This window comes from Linepithema humile, chromosome 2, assembly GCF_040581485.1.
Source record: "Linepithema humile isolate Giens D197 chromosome 2, Lhum_UNIL_v1.0, whole genome shotgun sequence".
NCBI lineage: Eukaryota > Metazoa > Arthropoda > Insecta > Hymenoptera > Formicidae > Linepithema > Linepithema humile.
This window is the reverse complement of record NC_090129.1, coordinates 1,424,023-1,441,548: the sequence shown is the minus strand read 5'-3', so window position 1 is coordinate 1,441,548 and position 17,526 is coordinate 1,424,023. Positions and strand designations below refer to the sequence as shown.

General features: G+C 38.8%; 5 protein-coding genes across 13 annotated transcripts; 4 read left to right on the top strand and 1 right to left on the bottom strand.

Moving 5' to 3' along the window:
• Positions 1-14: 14 nt before the first annotated feature.
• On the top strand, positions 15-5,851 carry Afti (aftiphilin). Of its 7 annotated transcripts, none has more exons than XM_012375960.2 (8): positions 15-219; positions 658-769; positions 868-2,750; positions 2,913-3,125; positions 3,210-3,356; positions 3,436-3,496; positions 3,727-3,855; positions 4,041-5,851. In XM_012375960.2, the coding sequence occupies exons 2-8, from the start codon at positions 667-669 to the stop codon at positions 4,532-4,534; spliced, it is 3,030 nt and encodes a 1,009-aa protein (XP_012231383.2). In that variant the 5' UTR covers positions 15-219; positions 658-666; the 3' UTR covers positions 4,535-5,851. The 7 variants fall into 7 exon arrangements, with proteins under 7 accessions (XP_012231383.2, XP_067204961.1, XP_012231382.2 ...); XM_067348860.1 differs by having other exon boundaries at positions 15-223; positions 886-2,750; XM_012375959.2 differs by having other exon boundaries at positions 15-223.
• An 11-nt stretch (positions 5,852-5,862) lies between these two features.
• On the bottom strand, positions 5,863-7,710 carry LOC105677399 (DNA repair protein XRCC4-like). Its single transcript, XM_012376001.2, has 2 exons — positions 7,322-7,710; positions 5,863-7,132 (listed from the first exon to the last, which is right to left on the bottom strand). Exons 1-2 carry the CDS (start codon positions 7,451-7,453, stop codon positions 6,371-6,373), a joined length of 894 nt encoding a protein of 297 aa, XP_012231424.1. The 5' UTR covers positions 7,454-7,710; the 3' UTR covers positions 5,863-6,370.
• Positions 7,711-7,763: 53 nt separating this feature from the next.
• Positions 7,764-9,835, top strand: LOC105677407 (peroxynitrite isomerase THAP4-like). Of its 3 annotated transcripts, none has more exons than XM_067348894.1 (4): positions 7,764-7,930; positions 8,092-8,175; positions 8,447-8,944; positions 9,037-9,304. In XM_067348894.1, exons 3-4 carry the CDS (start codon positions 8,567-8,569, stop codon positions 9,160-9,162), a joined length of 504 nt encoding a protein of 167 aa, XP_067204995.1. In that variant the 5' UTR covers positions 7,764-7,930; positions 8,092-8,175; positions 8,447-8,566; the 3' UTR covers positions 9,163-9,304. The 3 variants fall into 3 exon arrangements, with proteins under 3 accessions (XP_067204995.1, XP_012231432.1, XP_067204994.1); XM_012376009.2 differs by lacking the exon at positions 7,764-7,930 and adding an exon at positions 9,546-9,835 and having other exon boundaries at positions 7,946-8,175; positions 9,037-9,164; XM_067348893.1 differs by lacking the exon at positions 7,764-7,930 and having other exon boundaries at positions 7,947-8,175.
• On the top strand, positions 9,749-10,490 carry LOC105677405 (peroxynitrite isomerase THAP4). The gene is made up of 2 exons (XM_012376007.2): positions 9,749-10,147; positions 10,227-10,490. Exons 1-2 carry the CDS (start codon positions 9,752-9,754, stop codon positions 10,341-10,343), a joined length of 513 nt encoding a protein of 170 aa, XP_012231430.1. The 5' UTR covers positions 9,749-9,751; the 3' UTR covers positions 10,344-10,490.
• A 584-nt stretch (positions 10,491-11,074) lies between these two features.
• On the top strand, positions 11,075-17,296 carry LOC105677383 (titin homolog). The gene is made up of 5 exons (XM_012375963.2): positions 11,075-11,591; positions 12,008-12,352; positions 12,431-12,493; positions 13,474-13,636; positions 13,965-17,296. Exons 2-5 carry the CDS (start codon positions 12,270-12,272, stop codon positions 16,797-16,799), a joined length of 3,144 nt encoding a protein of 1,047 aa, XP_012231386.2. The 5' UTR covers positions 11,075-11,591; positions 12,008-12,269; the 3' UTR covers positions 16,800-17,296.
• The last annotated feature ends 230 nt before the right edge of the window (positions 17,297-17,526 follow it).

Below are 17,526 nucleotides of genomic sequence, written 5' to 3'. Positions count from 1 at the left end.
TCGCGCACGCGCCTACGTCGTAGAACAAGTGATGTTACGTACCTGATGTGATGTCTCATGACTGCCGTCATCGTGTGTTTGATCGTCACTGCTGGACGACCCGATATTCGGCTGTGACAATTACCGAGCCTCCGTCGCGTCCATGCACGCGAGATACACGCCGTGATGACGGATGCGAGATAGAAACGTGCCGACAGGCGCCACCGAGGAGGTCACGGAGTAGGTACGGATACGTGGTGGCCGAGAGCGAGAGTAAGAACGTCATTGTCGATTCTCCCGCGGACAGTCGATCGCGTATCACGAATCACGCACACGCAGCGAGATTCGCGATTTTTCTCGCGAATTTATCATATTCCGTCGCAAAAAACAACGCAAATCCGTGCTCGAGTACTACTTAACCTTAACGTGTTTGACATATGTAACGATGACACGCATGAAGAAGAGATAACGTAGTTATAAACAAAGCCTGTAGATATGCGACCGAAGATAACAAAACGATAATCGAGTAATTGTGGAAATTATTTTTATATATCGTTATTTTATGTGAAAGTGTGATGCGTTTTGAGATTTTTTTTTTTTATCGTGTTAGATTACAATTCTGTTGAGATTTGTAGAAAGTTATGTAAAATTGGTTTGTTGTGATGTTCCATAAAATAGAGGAGGATCATGGCTTTTCCGCCCTTAGTCAGCTCTACGCCTCCGCCCTTAGACAACTTTGGAGAGTCTGATGAGGATGAATTCGGAGACTTCACAACTGGTGGAATAGATGGTACTTATATAACATTATGTCATTATATCTTATATCAACGTTTGTTATCTTTTACAATGCATGCAATTATCCTCTAATTTGTATAATTGTTGTAACAGGCTTATCTGTTTCGTCAGAATCCCCGCAGAAACTTGTCACTCCGATAGAAACACCAATAGCATCACATAACGTATCTCCTAGGATAAACGGTATTAACGAGTCACCAGTATTGGATGGTCGCCCTAAAATAAAAAGCGAAGCCTTGAAATGTAGAACTATTGACGGCCTCTTGATCGTTGAGAAGACAGGGGACAACGTGAGCCACATAGAACTGAAGGATAGAACAGATAACAGTAGCGTATTGGAAAACCATTTTGACAACGCTAGTATAACAGAACACAGTGTATTAGATTCACCTAGAAATGGCGAGTCGCATAACGTTGAGACTAGTAATAGCATTGACCACGTTTGTACTCAGAATGTTTTAGCTAAGGAAAATTTTGTTGATACGGATGTAATTAGTAGCAACAACAGTAGTTTAGCGGATAGTGTAAAAACAGCCAGCGAGCAGGAGGGATCGTCGTCGAACGGTTTGGAGGTGAACGATGACGTGGAACCCGCAAGCTTGGATTTGGAGGACCCTTCGAGCACACCGGACATTCTGCAGCAACTGGACGACGACTTTTACAACTACGAACAGTTCAAAGATGCGACTGAGTGGAACGATACTGACAACAAGACAGATGTAACTGTGACGGTTCTGCAGACGGATTACTTAAACGATGACAAGCCTAATTCCGATATAGAATATCACATAGCGAATGAAGTAGAAGAAACTTACACGTCATACAACACGAGTGACACTCGTGTCGATGGTACTAACGACAAAGCTGTCTTCATCCACGATGAAAGGACAATTTCCGATTTCGTTACCTCGCCGGAACTTAACGTAGACAGCGCCGATGTATTTGGTCAGCCAGATTGTGAATTCAGTATTCAATCGAAATACATAGAGATGTACAATGATGTAATATCTAACCATGAGACGAGTAGTGAGAAATCCAAGGCGCTGCACGATTCTTTCAATTTTGATTTCAATTTCGATGATTCCGGAAGAGAAGAATCAAATTTAGATTGCACATCTGTACATACCCAGGATGACGTCCGCTTTCAAGAGTTTAGCACGAAGGATGATGCGAGTACTTTTCCTAATAACTTCTACGATGTAAAAAATACCACACAATCAAAAGAAAGCGATTACGTAGCCGTAGAAATGCAAAATCAAATTGTTCAAAAAGCGAGTGTGAATGGGACGATCGAGGAAATTTCTGTTTATGTGAAAGACGAGCGGAACGATGAAGATGTGCGTGAGCAGCAGATTTTGGAAAATGGATTTGATACACATGATGTAGATAATTCTGATTTTACAGAATTCATAGAACATAAAGATTTCGGCGACGTATCGGAGTTCACAAGCGACTTTAGTCCGGTATCCGCTAACAATAAATACGAAACAGTACAAATTCATGATTCACATACATCCTCATCCGATACGTCTTGTATACAAAAGCTTTCGTCGATCGAAGAAGCCTCACTGCCATCCGATACACCCCTCGACTGCTTACAAGATAATCCTACTGCGAGCGAAGAATGTGCCACATACAAAAGCGGAAATTCTGTAGTATACTTTAGCGATGGCGAATTTTATGATTTCCATTTGGATAAGATCGAGCCAGTAGCAACGGAAGTACAAGAGAACAGTTGTCTCGAATTCGAAAGTGCGGAGAACGAAGACGACGACGATGACGACGACGATTTTGGCGATTTCGCTAATTTTTCGAGCGCAGCGGTAGACGATGCTAAAGAACTGAAGGTACCTGAGGACGATGACGACGACGACGACGATTTCGGAGACTTCAGCAATTTCGAAACATCAATGGGTGTAGTAGAGACCCAACAGTTTAGTTTGAAAGAATCTATATGTCGGATAGAAAACAAGAACGTGAGTTTAGGAATGTTCGTTATACTAGATAGTTTTAGTAGTTTATTAGAAAAGAGTGAATTTTGTAGTTTAAAGCTTTGGCTTAGATTTAATCTAGCAATGCAGTGCAAATATAAATAATACTTTTCGATACGCTTGACATAATATTTAAAACAATTTCAGGCCTCGAATAAAATAGAAGATATAATAACAAACATGTTTCCCGTAATTTCTGAGCATCATGAAGTTGAGTTAAAGCCGTTAATAGACAAGGCGGATAAAGTTTGGCAGAATATGAAGAGTGTGGAAGAAACCAATGCTCTTACCTATCAATGGGCGAATAGTAGTAGTAACAATGTTCTTCTGAATGCTCTCGGCATCGATTCCAGAAATATTGTAAGTATGAATAGTTTGCATCGTGAAATTAGAGAATAATTCATGTAAATAATGAGGAAAAATAACGATATTGTGAAATTAAAGCTGTTCGGGCCGAGGTGGAATCCGAATGTACCAAGGTTTGCTGCAAATCTCGGCTTTACTCCGTTGGAACCGATTAAAGCTACTGTTGATCTTCAGCAGCCTTGTACATCCATCATCAACAAGACGCAAGGCGCAGCTTGTTCAGATGTAAGTTGAAGCTCTATCCATAGGATACGTGTGTGAGTATTAACTTGCATATTAATTGATAATTGTAATGTCATATTAGGAAGTACCTGCCGCCCAGTTTGATTGGAATAGTTCTGGCCTTGTAAATCCTCTAGATGCTAGTAAGTATTTATCGTTATTATACGTTTGGTAGTTAACACGTTGCATTTAATGAAATAAAAGTGTTGTATCTTTCACGTTTTGCCGAATTGATATAGTTAAATATAACGAGAGAGAATAAAAATAATCTCTAAACAAGTATTCTATGTGTAAAAGCAATACGATTTTGTCACATAACATGTAGAACGTGTGTGGAACTTGGTCCTAAATGTTGCGAAAAATAACACTACAGGTGGTGGGTTGTCTGCTCTTCTGCCTCTGGATTTGTTGTGTCCGTTTGATCCTCTATTAACACCCCATTGCTCCACACATTCCGAATCCTATCATCAGTCAGCTTGTTCAACGAACTCCGTTTATTACTGTAAGTCAAGCTGTAATGCCGTTGTCCTTGCACATACATGCACATATTCATAATTCTCATTTCAAATAAAAGTTATGCTTGAATACGTATTAGAGACAAGTAGATTCTACTTATGTGCTTGCTTTTGAATTACTACGTCCACAATTCTACCAGTTTTATTAATCATTCATTTTTATTGCTACCAGATTCATCGGAAGAACCAAGTAGTCAATCTGTGAAATCACCAAACTTATCCGATCTTACTAGTGCTTCATTGAGACAGCAGAAACCATCTCAGTCTAAGATAATAGAACCATTACCAGGGCCGTGTACAATGGAATGGAAGAAGAAGGGCGAGCAAGATTTCGGAGTTAAGCAGAAAAGCAATCCGTCGCATAAACCACAGAGAAGTGTTCCGCCGATCAACAATAAGTCGTTCCCCGTAAGCAATAATACCTCCAAGGTACACGAGTGTCACAGGAAGACGTCGGTAGGTAGGAAAGAAAGCACGGCAGGCGCGGAACACGTGATCATGGACCGATACGGGCGACCGATGACCGTGCAAGCCGAGACTGTGAAAGTTTTGAACCAGTTGCCGGACCTGTCGTTCTTGAATGCGAGAACTCTGTTGTTCAGTCGCGAGCCGCGGCAGATTGTGCCGGATCTGGGGGCTATGATAAATCGGAAGATGCCCGGCTGAGTAACATCGGTCTGAATGCGAGTTTGAAAGGGCAAACGCGAGACGGGACCTCCTGAGAAAAGCTGTTGCGAGTCGGACGTTTCTACATGACCCGTACAATCAAAACGTACTTCTGCTACCTTTCAAACCTGTGTTCAGACCAACCTTTGATGATCCAACTTTGGCTCTTCCATGTCGGAAAAAAAAATGGTAAACAAAACACTGTACGTGAGACACCTGTCTACTAATCTTATACGCTTGTGGCACCGAGCAATGCACTTTGAAACATTCCGTACCATTATCGTTTTGTGATTCTGTAGATAATCGACATCGTTGTTGAATTCTTTCAAGATGCGTTTCATTTCGTCGCGGCAAATTAATACGGTTGCACCAATTCGGAATTTATGGCGTGTCGATTCGTTCTGTTGGCTTAACGAATGCGTAGTTTTTACCGGAAATAGTAGTCTTACGTCCTTAAATAGGTTTAAGAACTCACATTCGGCCATGTTCTAGTCTGCAGTTCTTAACGATAAGTTTACATGTATTATACGTTAGAAAAATTTGTTCAGGGTGTATAATTTCGATGATGATTGCGATTGAGCAGATTCCAAAGTATTATATCTCTCCGTTCGTATCATATTCCAAATCTATTAACGTTCTGGAAACTATCCTTAAACGAGCATACCCGAAAATTCACCATACATATTCGAGATATCGCGCGTACCACGTACGACGTTTCATCTATTACAATTTCAAGCAATCATAAATACTCCCAATTACATAGAAAAAAAACGCATTTTAAGTAACTGTTCGAAATAAAAAAAAAACTTATACTAATCGTAAGTCAATTATCGTAGATTGACGAAAGGAAAGATATCTGTAATGAAATCGTCGAGTGATAACAAGGATATCAAATTCGCTTGATGCTTTTATTGCACATTTTGAATTTCTACTGTGAAACAATGTACTTAATTATGTAAATCGCGAAATTTACATATTGATCATTAGAGCGAAATGATAAACCGAAATAATATTATCATTATCGAGTTCATTATTTATTAATGATAATATTGTAATATATATTTTATGTAAAATATTGTGGATAACATGAACACATAGGCAAATTTTTGATGATCGAATCGTTGTTACTTTTCTCAACTATTTTCACCAAATCGTTTCTCGCGATTTTAAGAGTCCTTGATCTCTTTCCTATTCCTTGAAATTTCCTCCAATTTTTTGAAGATGTCGAAAAACGATCAAATATTTCGTACGGTTGTTTTACTTGTACTAAATATTTTCAACAAGTAAAATAATGACCATTTAAATAAAAAAAAAAAATAGCGCTATAATTCTCTTTCTATTAAAATATTTTTATTAAAATTCATCGCTAGTCATTTCACATTCGATTACATCTTTTTGTAAAATATATTCTCGTCATCAGTAGATAAATATACATATAATTCATCACATTAAATATATATATATATATATAGTAACAGTTGTAAAACATAAAATCACATATATACAATTAAAATATATAATACTGCTAACTGCTATGCTCATAAAGTGCAATCAATTTTTATGTAATATATTATCAAATTATTGTTGTATGATACAATAAATTTTCTTTAAAATATTAAAAATTTTCTTGTAAAACATTAGACTAGATTTGATTTAAATATACAATTGATCTAATGTACATTTCAAATACGTGCATTTTCTAAAATAATTAGCTGTACTCTAAGTATAAATTTTATGTAAATAATTCGTTTTTAAGAATTATATGAATATGGTCTAATTGCATTATCTTATCTTTTAGGTGTAAGAAACTGCAAATGTGATAAATAATTTTTGTCATTAAGAAAACATATCCTCTTCAGATTCTTCGTCTGAAATATCAAGTGTGTGTTTAGATTTCATTACATCATGCGTGTCTATATTTTCTGATTTAATCTTGCTAGTTGAAGGTTCAGGACTTGCACCTTCACTGGAATTTATACGTCTTTTAAAATTTCGTTCATCACTCTTTAGTATAGTTTTATGTTCATTCTCATAATCCGCCGTGCGTTTTCTCGTATTAAATGATTTAGCATTAGTGTTATATATTTTCTTGCTCTCTATATCTGATCCCTGGCTTTCATCATCAGTGGTTTCTTCGTATACTGATCTTGTTGTCTGTTCCTTACTATTTAAAACCTTTTGAAGTTCCCTAATTCTTTTCTTCTTTGTATTCAGAAGTAAAAGAAATTTTGTGTAAAGATCCTTTTCCATGATGTTTTTTATATCTATCATTTCTTCTATATCTGTGATTAACTTTGTGTTGGTTTTCTTCAAGCCATCATTTTCTTTTTCCAATGTTTGTATTTGTTCTTGACATTTTTCATAAAGCTCTGACAATTGCATCAAAGTATCGGAAATAACTAATAAATTTGAAAGAGGTTGCACTGCAATTTCTCCACGAATGAGAATATTTTGCTGCTTCCATGTAAACGTATAATCTTCAAGAAAGAAATATATGTCCGCATTTGCTCCAGAAAATGCATGTCGAGTTTTCTCCAAATATGTCTCAAAGGACTCGTCCAGATGTTTTAGAAAGTAATTGGCATTCTCTGTGTGCATCTAAAAGATGAAAATAATTGTCAATAGGAGTATATACAGTAGATACACAATATTGTAATTGTCAAGTAATATTTTGCAAATAGTAACATTTACTTGTGATAAGTTACAAATATATTTGTCTATATTTTTCTCAATTTTATGACATGCCAGAAATATACATATAAAATGAATAAATGTTAGATTATATACCTCGCCTCTCAATGGAACTGTGGACGACCTTAATAATATGATTTTAAAATGCGTATCCTCCCATTCTGTGTACAATGTAAAATGACTTTTGTCTACTTGATTCACAAGCTGACTTACGCTCACATTAATCATGATATTTCGTTTCAATAATTCGGAGAAGTTTCACACAATAACGGAGAAATCATGACAAACATTCGACAATCATATAACCAATTAATAAATCTTTCTTAGCCAGAAATGTAAAAATAATTTATAAAAATATATATTTCGATAAAAACAGATTCTGTTGATTAATACTGATACACTTAAGTCTGAAAAAAAATATAATGTGCATAAGCACATAAGTGAACATCAGTGAACATGTCATCACATGTTATCCATGTTATCAGATAAAAATAATAATGTGCGCATGCGTCATAGAATGGCGTCTAAGGATATATCCACACTAACTTAAATAGGTGCATAAATATAAGTAAATGGATTGGTTTATAAGAAATGAACCGATTCAATTCTTAATAATGTAGTGCATATGCTTATGCACTACATAAGTTGTCTCGATACACCCTAATATTATACCCAACGTACGCCAATCAGCAACCAATCAACAACGTACGATTTTTCAAATCTTCGTAACTAATTTCAAGCAAAAAAACTTTTCCGTTGTATTATTTCTTTTTTGTAAAGTGTTTTAAGATAACAAATTATTTGGTAAAAAGCGAGAAAATTGTATTGTAAGAAATTATTTGAAACTGTTCGTTTATTCTGTTAAGTTGACGTAAAGAGTAAAGGTTAAGAAAATGAAGGTAAAGCTAAATACATGTAGTACCTGCTCAGGAACAAGCACGCAAAATATCGTAAGTTATTTCTAATTTTACTAATATATGTTAGCTATTATAATTTCATCGCAAACCAAACACTGGATATATATTTTTGCAATGTATGAATTTATATGTCAATATTAATAGAGAGGAACTCTACTTGAAACATTATTTTTATTCAATAGTAATGTAGTATATAGAATTGGGACATTTGTTTGCCACGATAAAAGTCATAGCTTATTAACTATATCAAGAATTTAATTGTATGTGTATTTGATTTTATTAATTGTAGTTTATATGTTTGCAGGTTATATTTTGCTGAAACTCTCATCTAAAACTGAAAGATAAGTTTAGATATAATTCTAACTTGTCACTTGCTTACTATTATTGCTAATATAAAAAGAATTTTATAAAGCAAGTTGGAAACATGAAGCGTTTATCACGACATGCAGCATTAGAATCGCTAAGTTGGTTAGAAGGAACATGGAGAACAGAGAAGCAAGGTAGCGGCAAATATCCAACTATTAAAGATTTTAACTACTGCGAGGAGATAAGTTTCATATCCATAGGCCAACCTATGTTCAATTATACTGCGCAAAGTTGGCACCCAGAATTAAAGAAGCCTATGCATCGGGAAACAGGGTTCTTAAGAGTGAATCCAGAAGAGAACAAAGTATCTCTTCTTTTGGCACACAATTTTGGTTTAACGACCATTGAACATGGTGAGGTAATTGATAAAACTATTGTTTTACATAATACTGATATATCAAGAATGAAAGGAGCAAAACCACCTGAGGTCACACAGGTACATTTAAATTCTATTAACTTGATAATCAATGTTTATATAAGTGTCTTAATTACACAAATTGTTTCTTAAACTTTACATTTTTATGACAGATACGCAGAGAATTCAAACTCGATGGTGACTGTTTGGAGCAAGTGTTTTATATGGCAACATCAACTAATCCAGAGCTGACTGAACATTTGCGAGCAAAGTATGTTAAAGTGAGCGAAGAAGCATAAAAGTAAAGAAAGTTTTAATATATATTTTAATATATTAATAATTAATTATTTCAATAATTAATATATAAAATATATATTTTTCGCCATTTATTATTATCATTTATAAGCGTTGTTTGCGAATAAAATTTGAGAGCAGCAGAAATGCGTGCCGAATTGATTATTTATTATTTTTTAACTCTATAATAACGCTATTATCTGTACACACGTTGCATGACAAATCTGTTATTTGCAAATCTACAATATCGTCCATTTTGTATTCTACAGAATTACTATTGAAAGTATAGTTTACTTGTTATGTAATTACTTAATACGTGGTTTTTTTCCGATTATCAGTCAGAACATCCGTTGTAAGATAAAACATCTAGTAATTTATGACGTTACAGAGTATTGCGTGGTGGCGTATAGCGAATGAGATTCCAGGTTTCATATAATGAATGAGATTTCAGGAAGGTATAAATACCAGAAATCTCGTGTAGCAATCTCAGTGTAGCCTGCGACTAAGTTTTTTCACTTGATGCTCTGTGAAGAATACAAATATTGAGAATCTACAATATAGGATTTTATCGTCTGTGTATTAAAAACTACGAAGATGCAGATGAAAGTCTTACCATTGCACGAGGTGCTTAGTGTGCTAGCCTGGTTGGAAGGCATATGGGTGACAGACGAGCCCGCGGTGGGCATGTTTCCGACCATCAAATCCTTCAACTACTACGATGAAATAAATATCACGTCTATAGGCCAACCGTTGTTCAATTACATCGCGCAGAGCTGGCATCCGGAAACGGGGACGCCAATGCATCGAGAGACCGGCTTTCTACAGGTCATACCGGGCACCAACAAGGTCATGCTCAGTCTGATTGATAATATAGGCATATTCACGGTCGAGCAAGGTGAAGTGGGCGGCGATAGTAAAATGATTGATTTGAAGAGTACAAATATAACAATAACGGATGCGTCGCCACCGCCTCTTGCGACTTTAACGGGGGTATGATTACGTTTCTTCTATAAATATAGCTTTCATAATTTAGTAAGCACAATCGTTTAGTGATTTGTTTTCTCCACAGACTCGTCGGGTCTACCAACTCGATGGTGATCGTTTGGAACTGGTCTTTTACATGGCGACGTCAAAAACGCCCGAATTATCGGAACATTTGCGTGCAAAGTATAAAAAGGTGGCATAGAGAAGATTCCACGCGTGTGGAAGACGCAGCAGTATGATAAAATTTCGTACAAGTTAACATTTTTCATCTTGTGTTGTAATTATTTAAACAGGATATGAATAAAGTTTTTAAGAACCGTGTGATTAATAAGCATCGCACAACAAGGTAGATTTAATTTATTAATATTATATTAAGGAAACGTAATGTATCGGTTCCGACACAATTATACGCCGCCTTTTCGCTACTAAGGTAAATCGAATAGATGGAAGGTCGGAGGTCGACACACAATATCCAAAAAGAAATTCGCGACTGGCACGCGACGTGACCGCACAAAGAACTGCGCCGCAAACGCGTATCCTTAAGCGTATCCTTTACCACTCGATCGATGGAATTTAGTTATATTTTATTATTAATGAATGCGCCGTAATGTGATTGTTATTGATTGCGATACTCCCGCATTGCGATTTACGCGAAACCACCAACAATTTCGATTTAGTTTTTCCTACTTCATTTGCGTGACTGTAGCTTTGTAAGTTTTCGAAATCAAATTCGGTGTAAAAAATTTAAATAGGACTTTTTAAATAACATTCTATGTTTAATGATGCAATGATGATTATTAATAGCTATAGTTGAAGGCCATGACGCACTAAGGACGATGGAGGAATTGAATGGACTCGAAGAATTCTGGTTTGTCTAAGTCTTGTATTAAAAATCGATGAATTAAAACGAACTGAAAAGTAAAGAAAGAAAATGCTGCGAAATTGGACACTTAAATGGAAATTTTTTCTCTTTTTTGAAGAAAGTATTTTGAAAAAAATATTAACAATTTTTATTTTTCTTTATGTGTACTGATTTGATATTTTGTGAAATTATGTTAATGTCAAAGTGATGATCAATGATAAACATTGATAAATGACAATTCTATATTCAGGTCAATCGCACAGCGATAATATGCTTGCATTTCGTAATATCGCGAAACTTGAACAAATGATCGCTGTTTAGTTGCACGAATTCACCCGGCATAAGGGGGTAAAGGGAACGTAACACCTGCGTGTTTACCCGCTGAAACAGCCCCGACCTGCTCGCGGCGGAACCGACCGCGACAGTTGCTCGCTGCGTCGGCATGACGAAGGATCGTTCCCTCGCACAGGGGCCCAGAATTGATCCAAATGTCCTCGCGCACACCGAGTGTTCGTTCTATCGTCGTCGTACTCAGTGTCGCCATCGTGCGCAGCTAATTCCGAGTGATTCGAGTGTCCTCGTGATGCGGTACGTGCGTTCTTGTTCGAGTTTATTTCACATTCCCTTTTCAGGTTGTTTTAAAATTCATTAAAATTCATAAGCATGCATCGCGCTTAACTCTTAAATTATGTATCTCATTCCTGTTTGTTCTTTGCGTTCCAGCAATTTCCTTTCATTTACAAAACTGTTTGAAGTATATCTTTTTCAATTTTTTTTTTATTTCAGAGACTTCTATCTTAAATATCTTTTAGCTTTAATATTTCTTCCAAGTTACTTTTATTTTAATACAACTTCTTTCAATTTTATTAAAAATTGTATTTCTTCAATTTCTTTTTAAGTCTTTTATTTTAAGAAATTTGTCTATTTTTTTCTAGAGTTTATATTTTTCCTAATTTGCATTCATTCTTGACATAATTTTCTGATTTAAATCGTATCATTTTCAGGGTGTTGCTCAAAAACTATGAGAAGCCAAAAAGAATGGGAATACGTTCGTCTCCTGAGCGCAGATTGCATTATTCGGATTTATCCATTTTTTCTAACAAATGTTTAAAATTGTTCGAGTCGCTATTATCAAATTAGAACTGTTACGATTTTATTTTACGAACCGAGCGCAGCTTGAACATTCATCTCGCCGTAAATTTGAATCGATTGTGTATCGACTATCTCTCGGTATGCTCGATCGCCTCTGAGCTCTTTGACTTTTGAATGACGCGCAGTATGGCACCGCTTTACGACAATCACGATTATTATAAGAGGATGTTTGAGCTTCAGGAAAAACTGCGAAAGAGGCAAGTGCATCCCTTCTCGCGAGATAATCACATACGTGCGTGGAAAAGTAATTGTGATAATGTTGACAAATTTTTCAGTGAGGAGGACAGAATACGATTGGAAGAGCGATTCAATGTGCTCGTGCGAGAGTCTCGTAATAGGTGAGTAAATCCCTCATTTAATTTTAAGAATTTGAATTCCAGATTCTGTTGAGAGATTCGAATGTGAAGTAGAGATTCCGAAATCAAAGCCTGATTATTGTGACATGTTATCAGATGATAATCGATTTTACTCATTGTTGATGAAAAATTGCAATCTAATTATCTTACTTTTCTTTATGTTCAGAGAACATATGGTAATTACTTTTAAATTTAATTTTAGATTTTATTAATAAACCTACTTTAAAATTGACATGCTTTTTTAATAATTTTCTTATTTATAATTTGTTTTGCTATTCATCTCGCTTACAAAATCACAAGTCAGAATGACTGGTTTTACGCGTCATTTAGCACCGCAGTAAAGGAGAGAAACTACCGAAATACTCGATATCGATCCAATGGCAACTCGTTTCTACGAGATGTCACGATCAATAACGCCGCCGAGCATAATCCCATGCTCGTCTTCATTGCCGTCGTCTGGCGTATCTCGGTTATCAGAAGAACGAAAATTCCGCTTTTTCATTGTTTACATGTCCCGATTCGTGTCTGGCCGAGACATCCGAGCACTTCATCGATCGCGGTGAACAAGATAAAAGCGCGCACGTATTCCAGGTCGCACGATTGCGGAGGTGCGCGCCTTCCGCTTTAAAGCAATGCGATAACTATATCCTGCGCGACCTTCCGCCGTCAAGGTGTCACGAAACGCTCTTCGATCATGCGGAAATCGTATTAACTATTGAATCGATCGATTGTGCCCTAAATTTTGTCATATACCAACGTTTGCGGGCCAAACGTAAACGTACATAAAGTACCCAGATAATATATAATCTTTCTTAGTTGTTTATTCTTAATTGTAATTTGCAGCACTGTAAAATTGCCATAGGCTGTATGATAAGGATAAATCAGGGGAACAAGAAAGAGACAGATTCCTCAGTTAGAATATTTCTAGAAACAAAATTTACTACTCGGCAATTTTCTTGCAGACACGACACTTGTATAAATCGAATGCGCACGAGGTACATACAATATTTGGAAGAGCAACGCACAAGGGATGAGAGGAATCATAAGCTCCTTGCAGCGTTGGACAAGGTCATGAACAAACTCGCACTGATAAGTGCAAAAAAAGACAGACTCAATGTTCTCAGAGTAAGTTTTACTTTAACCAGCAATCTCTAACTACATTTTAAAGAACTCACTTTATAATGTCGTTTTCTATATTTTCCATCAATCAAATTTTTTAAATGGGAAAAGCAAGGGATAAATTATTGCAAAGATATCCAGAAAGTTATAACTGTCTTTCTCCTTTTTTACATTGGTCAATTAATTGACATTAAAGAAATCAATTTTTCATAATTATTGAAATTTCAATAAAACAAATGTTGAATACAAATTAAAAAAATTTTTTCCTTATCTATCTATATCTATATATTCAAAGTTATCTTTCTAATGAGCGAAAACCTTGGCTTCTTTTCAGAAACAGTACGAGGCTTATTTAGTTCGCGTTTACGCTAATCGACGGCCGCCTAACAGCGTCACCGGGGACAGTGGCATCGCCAGTCAGAAGGAGGATAGATATACGAGGAAGACCGTCGCGCACCCGGATTTAGCGGAAACAAGGAGTGTTTCGTCACCGCGAGTGCATCCAGGATCGACTGCTCAAGCGAGCCAGCCAAGGTCTACCTCCGCGCCCAAATTCCACGATCAGATTATCGTAAACGGCGTCCCATTAAATAATCCTCCATTCTTATCGACTGCGTCGCCGGGTGCATCCCTCGGCGTCAATTATCATCACACGAATATTCTGCAAGCGCCGCATGTCTACGCCACGCCGATCGCTCAGCAAACCAGCGAGCAATTCGTCCATCAGATGCCAGTGATTTCCGCGCCGGACACTCGTCAGTACTTGCAAACGATTTCCGGTTACGATGGAAGCGCGCCTCACAACCTCCAAGGTATCCCGAATCTTCGCGTTCCGGCCGCGCCGGTTTTGCCGTCCGCGGACCAGATTCAACCCGGCGCCGTTCCCGTCAATCGATTCTTCAGGGAGCACGTAGAATTGGCGCAAGCCGCGTCCGGCCTGCCGGCCACGACGCGATTTCCCGCCGGAGACGCGACGCCGTATGCGGAAGTGTCGCGGAACGAGCCCGTTCCACCGCAGTTCAACCCCTTGTTTCCGTATCACAACGCCAATATATTGCTGTCCAGTCCGCAATCGCGGATGCGAGAGTACGACCCGTCGGCCATGGGGCCCACTTCGGCGACCGCAAAGTCGAGCACGTATCGGGTAGGCCCCGACGTGAACGTCAATCGAATCGATCCGCTGCCCGGATACATGGACTACACCCTGGCGAATCCGCAGAAGTCCGAGGACGAAGGATCCACGCATTCGCTCACGAGCGACGACGTGGACGACCTGATCAAGCGCAACGAGCGTCTGCTGTGGAAGGACGCGAGAAGTCCGCGCTGGTCGCCAAGCGCTTTGGACATAAATAACGCTAATCTGGACGAGAACGGCAGGACGACGGCGATACTGGAGAACGAGTTGGATCGATACATCAGTAACATCCGCAAGCTCCATCGGGAACACGGTGTACCGAGCCTGGAGGAGCTGGACCATGAGCAGAATACCAGCGGCGATCTGCTGAACGTCACCCTGTCGGAAGACGCGTTGGACCTTCCGGCGGAAGAGCGCGCGAAGAAAGAGCGCGTTCCCGAAGAGATGGGCAGGATTCTAGCGCTGGCCAGCGATCTCGCGTCCAGAACGGCGAATCTGAAGGACGTAGCGCGAGATGTGACCGTGAAAGATGGCGGATCACTCGCGGAAGTCGAGGACGAAATTAGACATCGCCAGACGACGGGTAGCGATGCGCCCAAGGACAAACGCGAGGCTGAAGGACGCGGAACTTCGGCGAGGGACGAAATTAGAGAGGACGTTGCGACACGCTCGCCGGAATTAGAGCAACCGCGCGGAAACGCGAAGATTGCGACAGAGGACTGGAATAAAGCGGACGAGACGCGAGAGCGCGATCGGGAAGCGTCTATTACGAGGAAAGACGACGCGAAAGATGAAGCGACCGCGTCGTTAAATAATAAATTACATGTCGACGAACAGAAGAACGCGCCGCAGGAGGGACGATTGAATCTTTTCACCGGCAAGGAATCATACATCGAGGATGTGTTTAACGTCACCGAGGAACTCGCGCCGTGGGATATCGCGAGTGTACAGAAGAAAGTTGTAGAATTATATCTGGATGCCTCAAATAAAGATCCAGCGGCAGGAGCGGAAAAGGCAGCTAATGAGAAGGACGAGGAAATTGCAAACGAAGTGCACAGCTCGCCGCAGCTCGCCGAGCAAAGCGGCGCGGATGGTGAAGCGGACGACGCACGTCTCCCGCAGGATGCGGAAATAGACACGAAAGGATCGAACGAAGCGAATGAGGATATCGAAAAAGTATCCATTGAGATTGCAAATCAAGATAAAACCAACGAATCAAAAATCGCGTCTCAGGCGGATGAGAATACGAATGAAAATGACAGCAAAAACGATGAAATGGCGGAACTACGCACTGATGATCAACATGGAGATATCGCAAAGGACGACGAATATAATGTCGAGCAAGGATACGTCGAGGATCCGAGCCAAGCGCAGCAGTACGGACAAGATCCGAACGAGGAATATCAATATGAGCAGAACGTACCGTACGAAGGCGCCGGTAACGAGGAATACTCGAGGTACGCTGGTCAAGGATACGCTCAGGAGGGTCAGGAATACGTCGAGTACGTGGACGGCCAGTACGAGCAGTATCAAGAAGATCCTAATAATCAGCAATACCAACACGATCCCAACGCGCAGTACGAGCAGCAGGACCCGAATCAAGCGTACGACTACAACTATGACCCGAATCAAGCATACGCGGGCGATCAGCAATATGATCCCAATCAAGGATACGCGAACGATCCTAATAATCAGGCGTATGATTACATCGAGCAGGTTCCTTACGATCCTAACCAGACGTACGATAACGCGTACGAGCAGGAGTACAAAGAACAGCGCGGTCCTGAGGATTACCTTAACGAAGGTCGCGAAGAGAAACCGGAAACGGAAGAGGCCTCGCTGAGCCAGGCGAATCCAGAGTCGGAACACAAATCGGACGGAGACGAAGACAAGCCGCAGCAAGGAGACGCCGTCGACGAAGCGAATGAGCCGAAGAAGAAGAAGAACGTGATTAAGTCCTTGCTAGACTCCGACACGGATACGACGATCGAGAGAAACGTGTCGAACACGGAGAGTGATTTCGATTTTAATTAACATGTGCAATTAAATTTGATCTAGATGAAGGTAAACTGTTAGGATATTCGGTTGATAGGACAAATTGATCGAAGAATATGATTAACTCTTGATTGATTTTGATCTTGTTTTATCGAATTTTGATATGAATTTCAGGGAGTCGAGAGAAATATGGTTTTAGATGGAATATGTGATGTGTCAGTGTTGAGAGAAGCATTAAATTAGATGTAGATAGAAATAAATTAGAGCAAGCCCGCCAGTAAAACAGATGTGAGTTGAAAAAGGTCGTGATTGAATCTTTACTGAATTTTAAGGTGGACCTCACATTTAGTCGAAAGAACCGTCTGGAATATGGACAAGAAATTTTAATTTTAATTAGAATTTTAATTAAAGTCCGTGCGAGTTGTAGCGGACGACGAGAGTGATTAATTTTGCTGGGGTTCCACTCGGAACTTGCCATCGTAAACATCATATTTACCAATGTAGGTATAGAATAAAATGGTAAAAACAAGGTATAATGGAAAGTACATATTATTTCGTGGACACTTCATTACTTATATTGAGCAGCATAATTGGAATAATCAAATCACCATATATGAATGCGCACATAATTGCGAAAAGATTCATCTTCATTAAAAAGAACATGCTTGGATACAATATATTATAAAAATTCATTATTATTAAAAATGTAATGTCTGGAAAAACATAAGAGAAAGTTTGCACAGGTAAAAAGAGAATTAAATAATCA

Excerpts from the sequence above, each read along its gene's own strand:
- LOC105677407 (XM_012376009.2), top strand. The coding sequence starts at position 8,567 with ATGAAGCGTTTATCACGACATGCAGCATTAGAATCGCTAAGTTGGTTA. Across the intron at positions 8,945-9,036 it reads AACCACCTGAGGTCACACAG|ATACGCAGAGAATTCAAACT; the intron begins GTACATTTAAAT and ends TTTTTATGACAG.
- LOC105677399 (XM_012376001.2), bottom strand. The coding sequence starts at position 7,453 with ATGATTAATGTGAGCGTAAGTCAGCTTGTGAATCAAGTAGACAAAAGT. Across the intron at positions 7,133-7,321 it reads CAGTTCCATTGAGAGGCGAG|ATGCACACAGAGAATGCCAA; the intron begins GTATATAATCTA and ends TTCATCTTTTAG.
- Afti (XM_012375960.2), top strand. The coding sequence starts at position 667 with ATGGCTTTTCCGCCCTTAGTCAGCTCTACGCCTCCGCCCTTAGACAAC. Across the intron at positions 3,497-3,726 it reads TGTAAATCCTCTAGATGCTA|GTGGTGGGTTGTCTGCTCTT; the intron begins GTAAGTATTTAT and ends ATAACACTACAG. Across the intron at positions 3,856-4,040 it reads AACGAACTCCGTTTATTACT|ATTCATCGGAAGAACCAAGT; the intron begins GTAAGTCAAGCT and ends TATTGCTACCAG.
- LOC105677405 (XM_012376007.2), top strand. The coding sequence starts at position 9,752 with ATGCAGATGAAAGTCTTACCATTGCACGAGGTGCTTAGTGTGCTAGCC. Across the intron at positions 10,148-10,226 it reads CTCTTGCGACTTTAACGGGG|ACTCGTCGGGTCTACCAACT; the intron begins GTATGATTACGT and ends TTTTCTCCACAG.
- LOC105677383 (XM_012375963.2), top strand. The coding sequence starts at position 12,270 with ATGACGCGCAGTATGGCACCGCTTTACGACAATCACGATTATTATAAG. Across the intron at positions 12,494-13,473 it reads GTGCGAGAGTCTCGTAATAG|ACACGACACTTGTATAAATC; the intron begins GTGAGTAAATCC and ends ATTTTCTTGCAG. Across the intron at positions 13,637-13,964 it reads ACAGACTCAATGTTCTCAGA|AAACAGTACGAGGCTTATTT; the intron begins GTAAGTTTTACT and ends GCTTCTTTTCAG.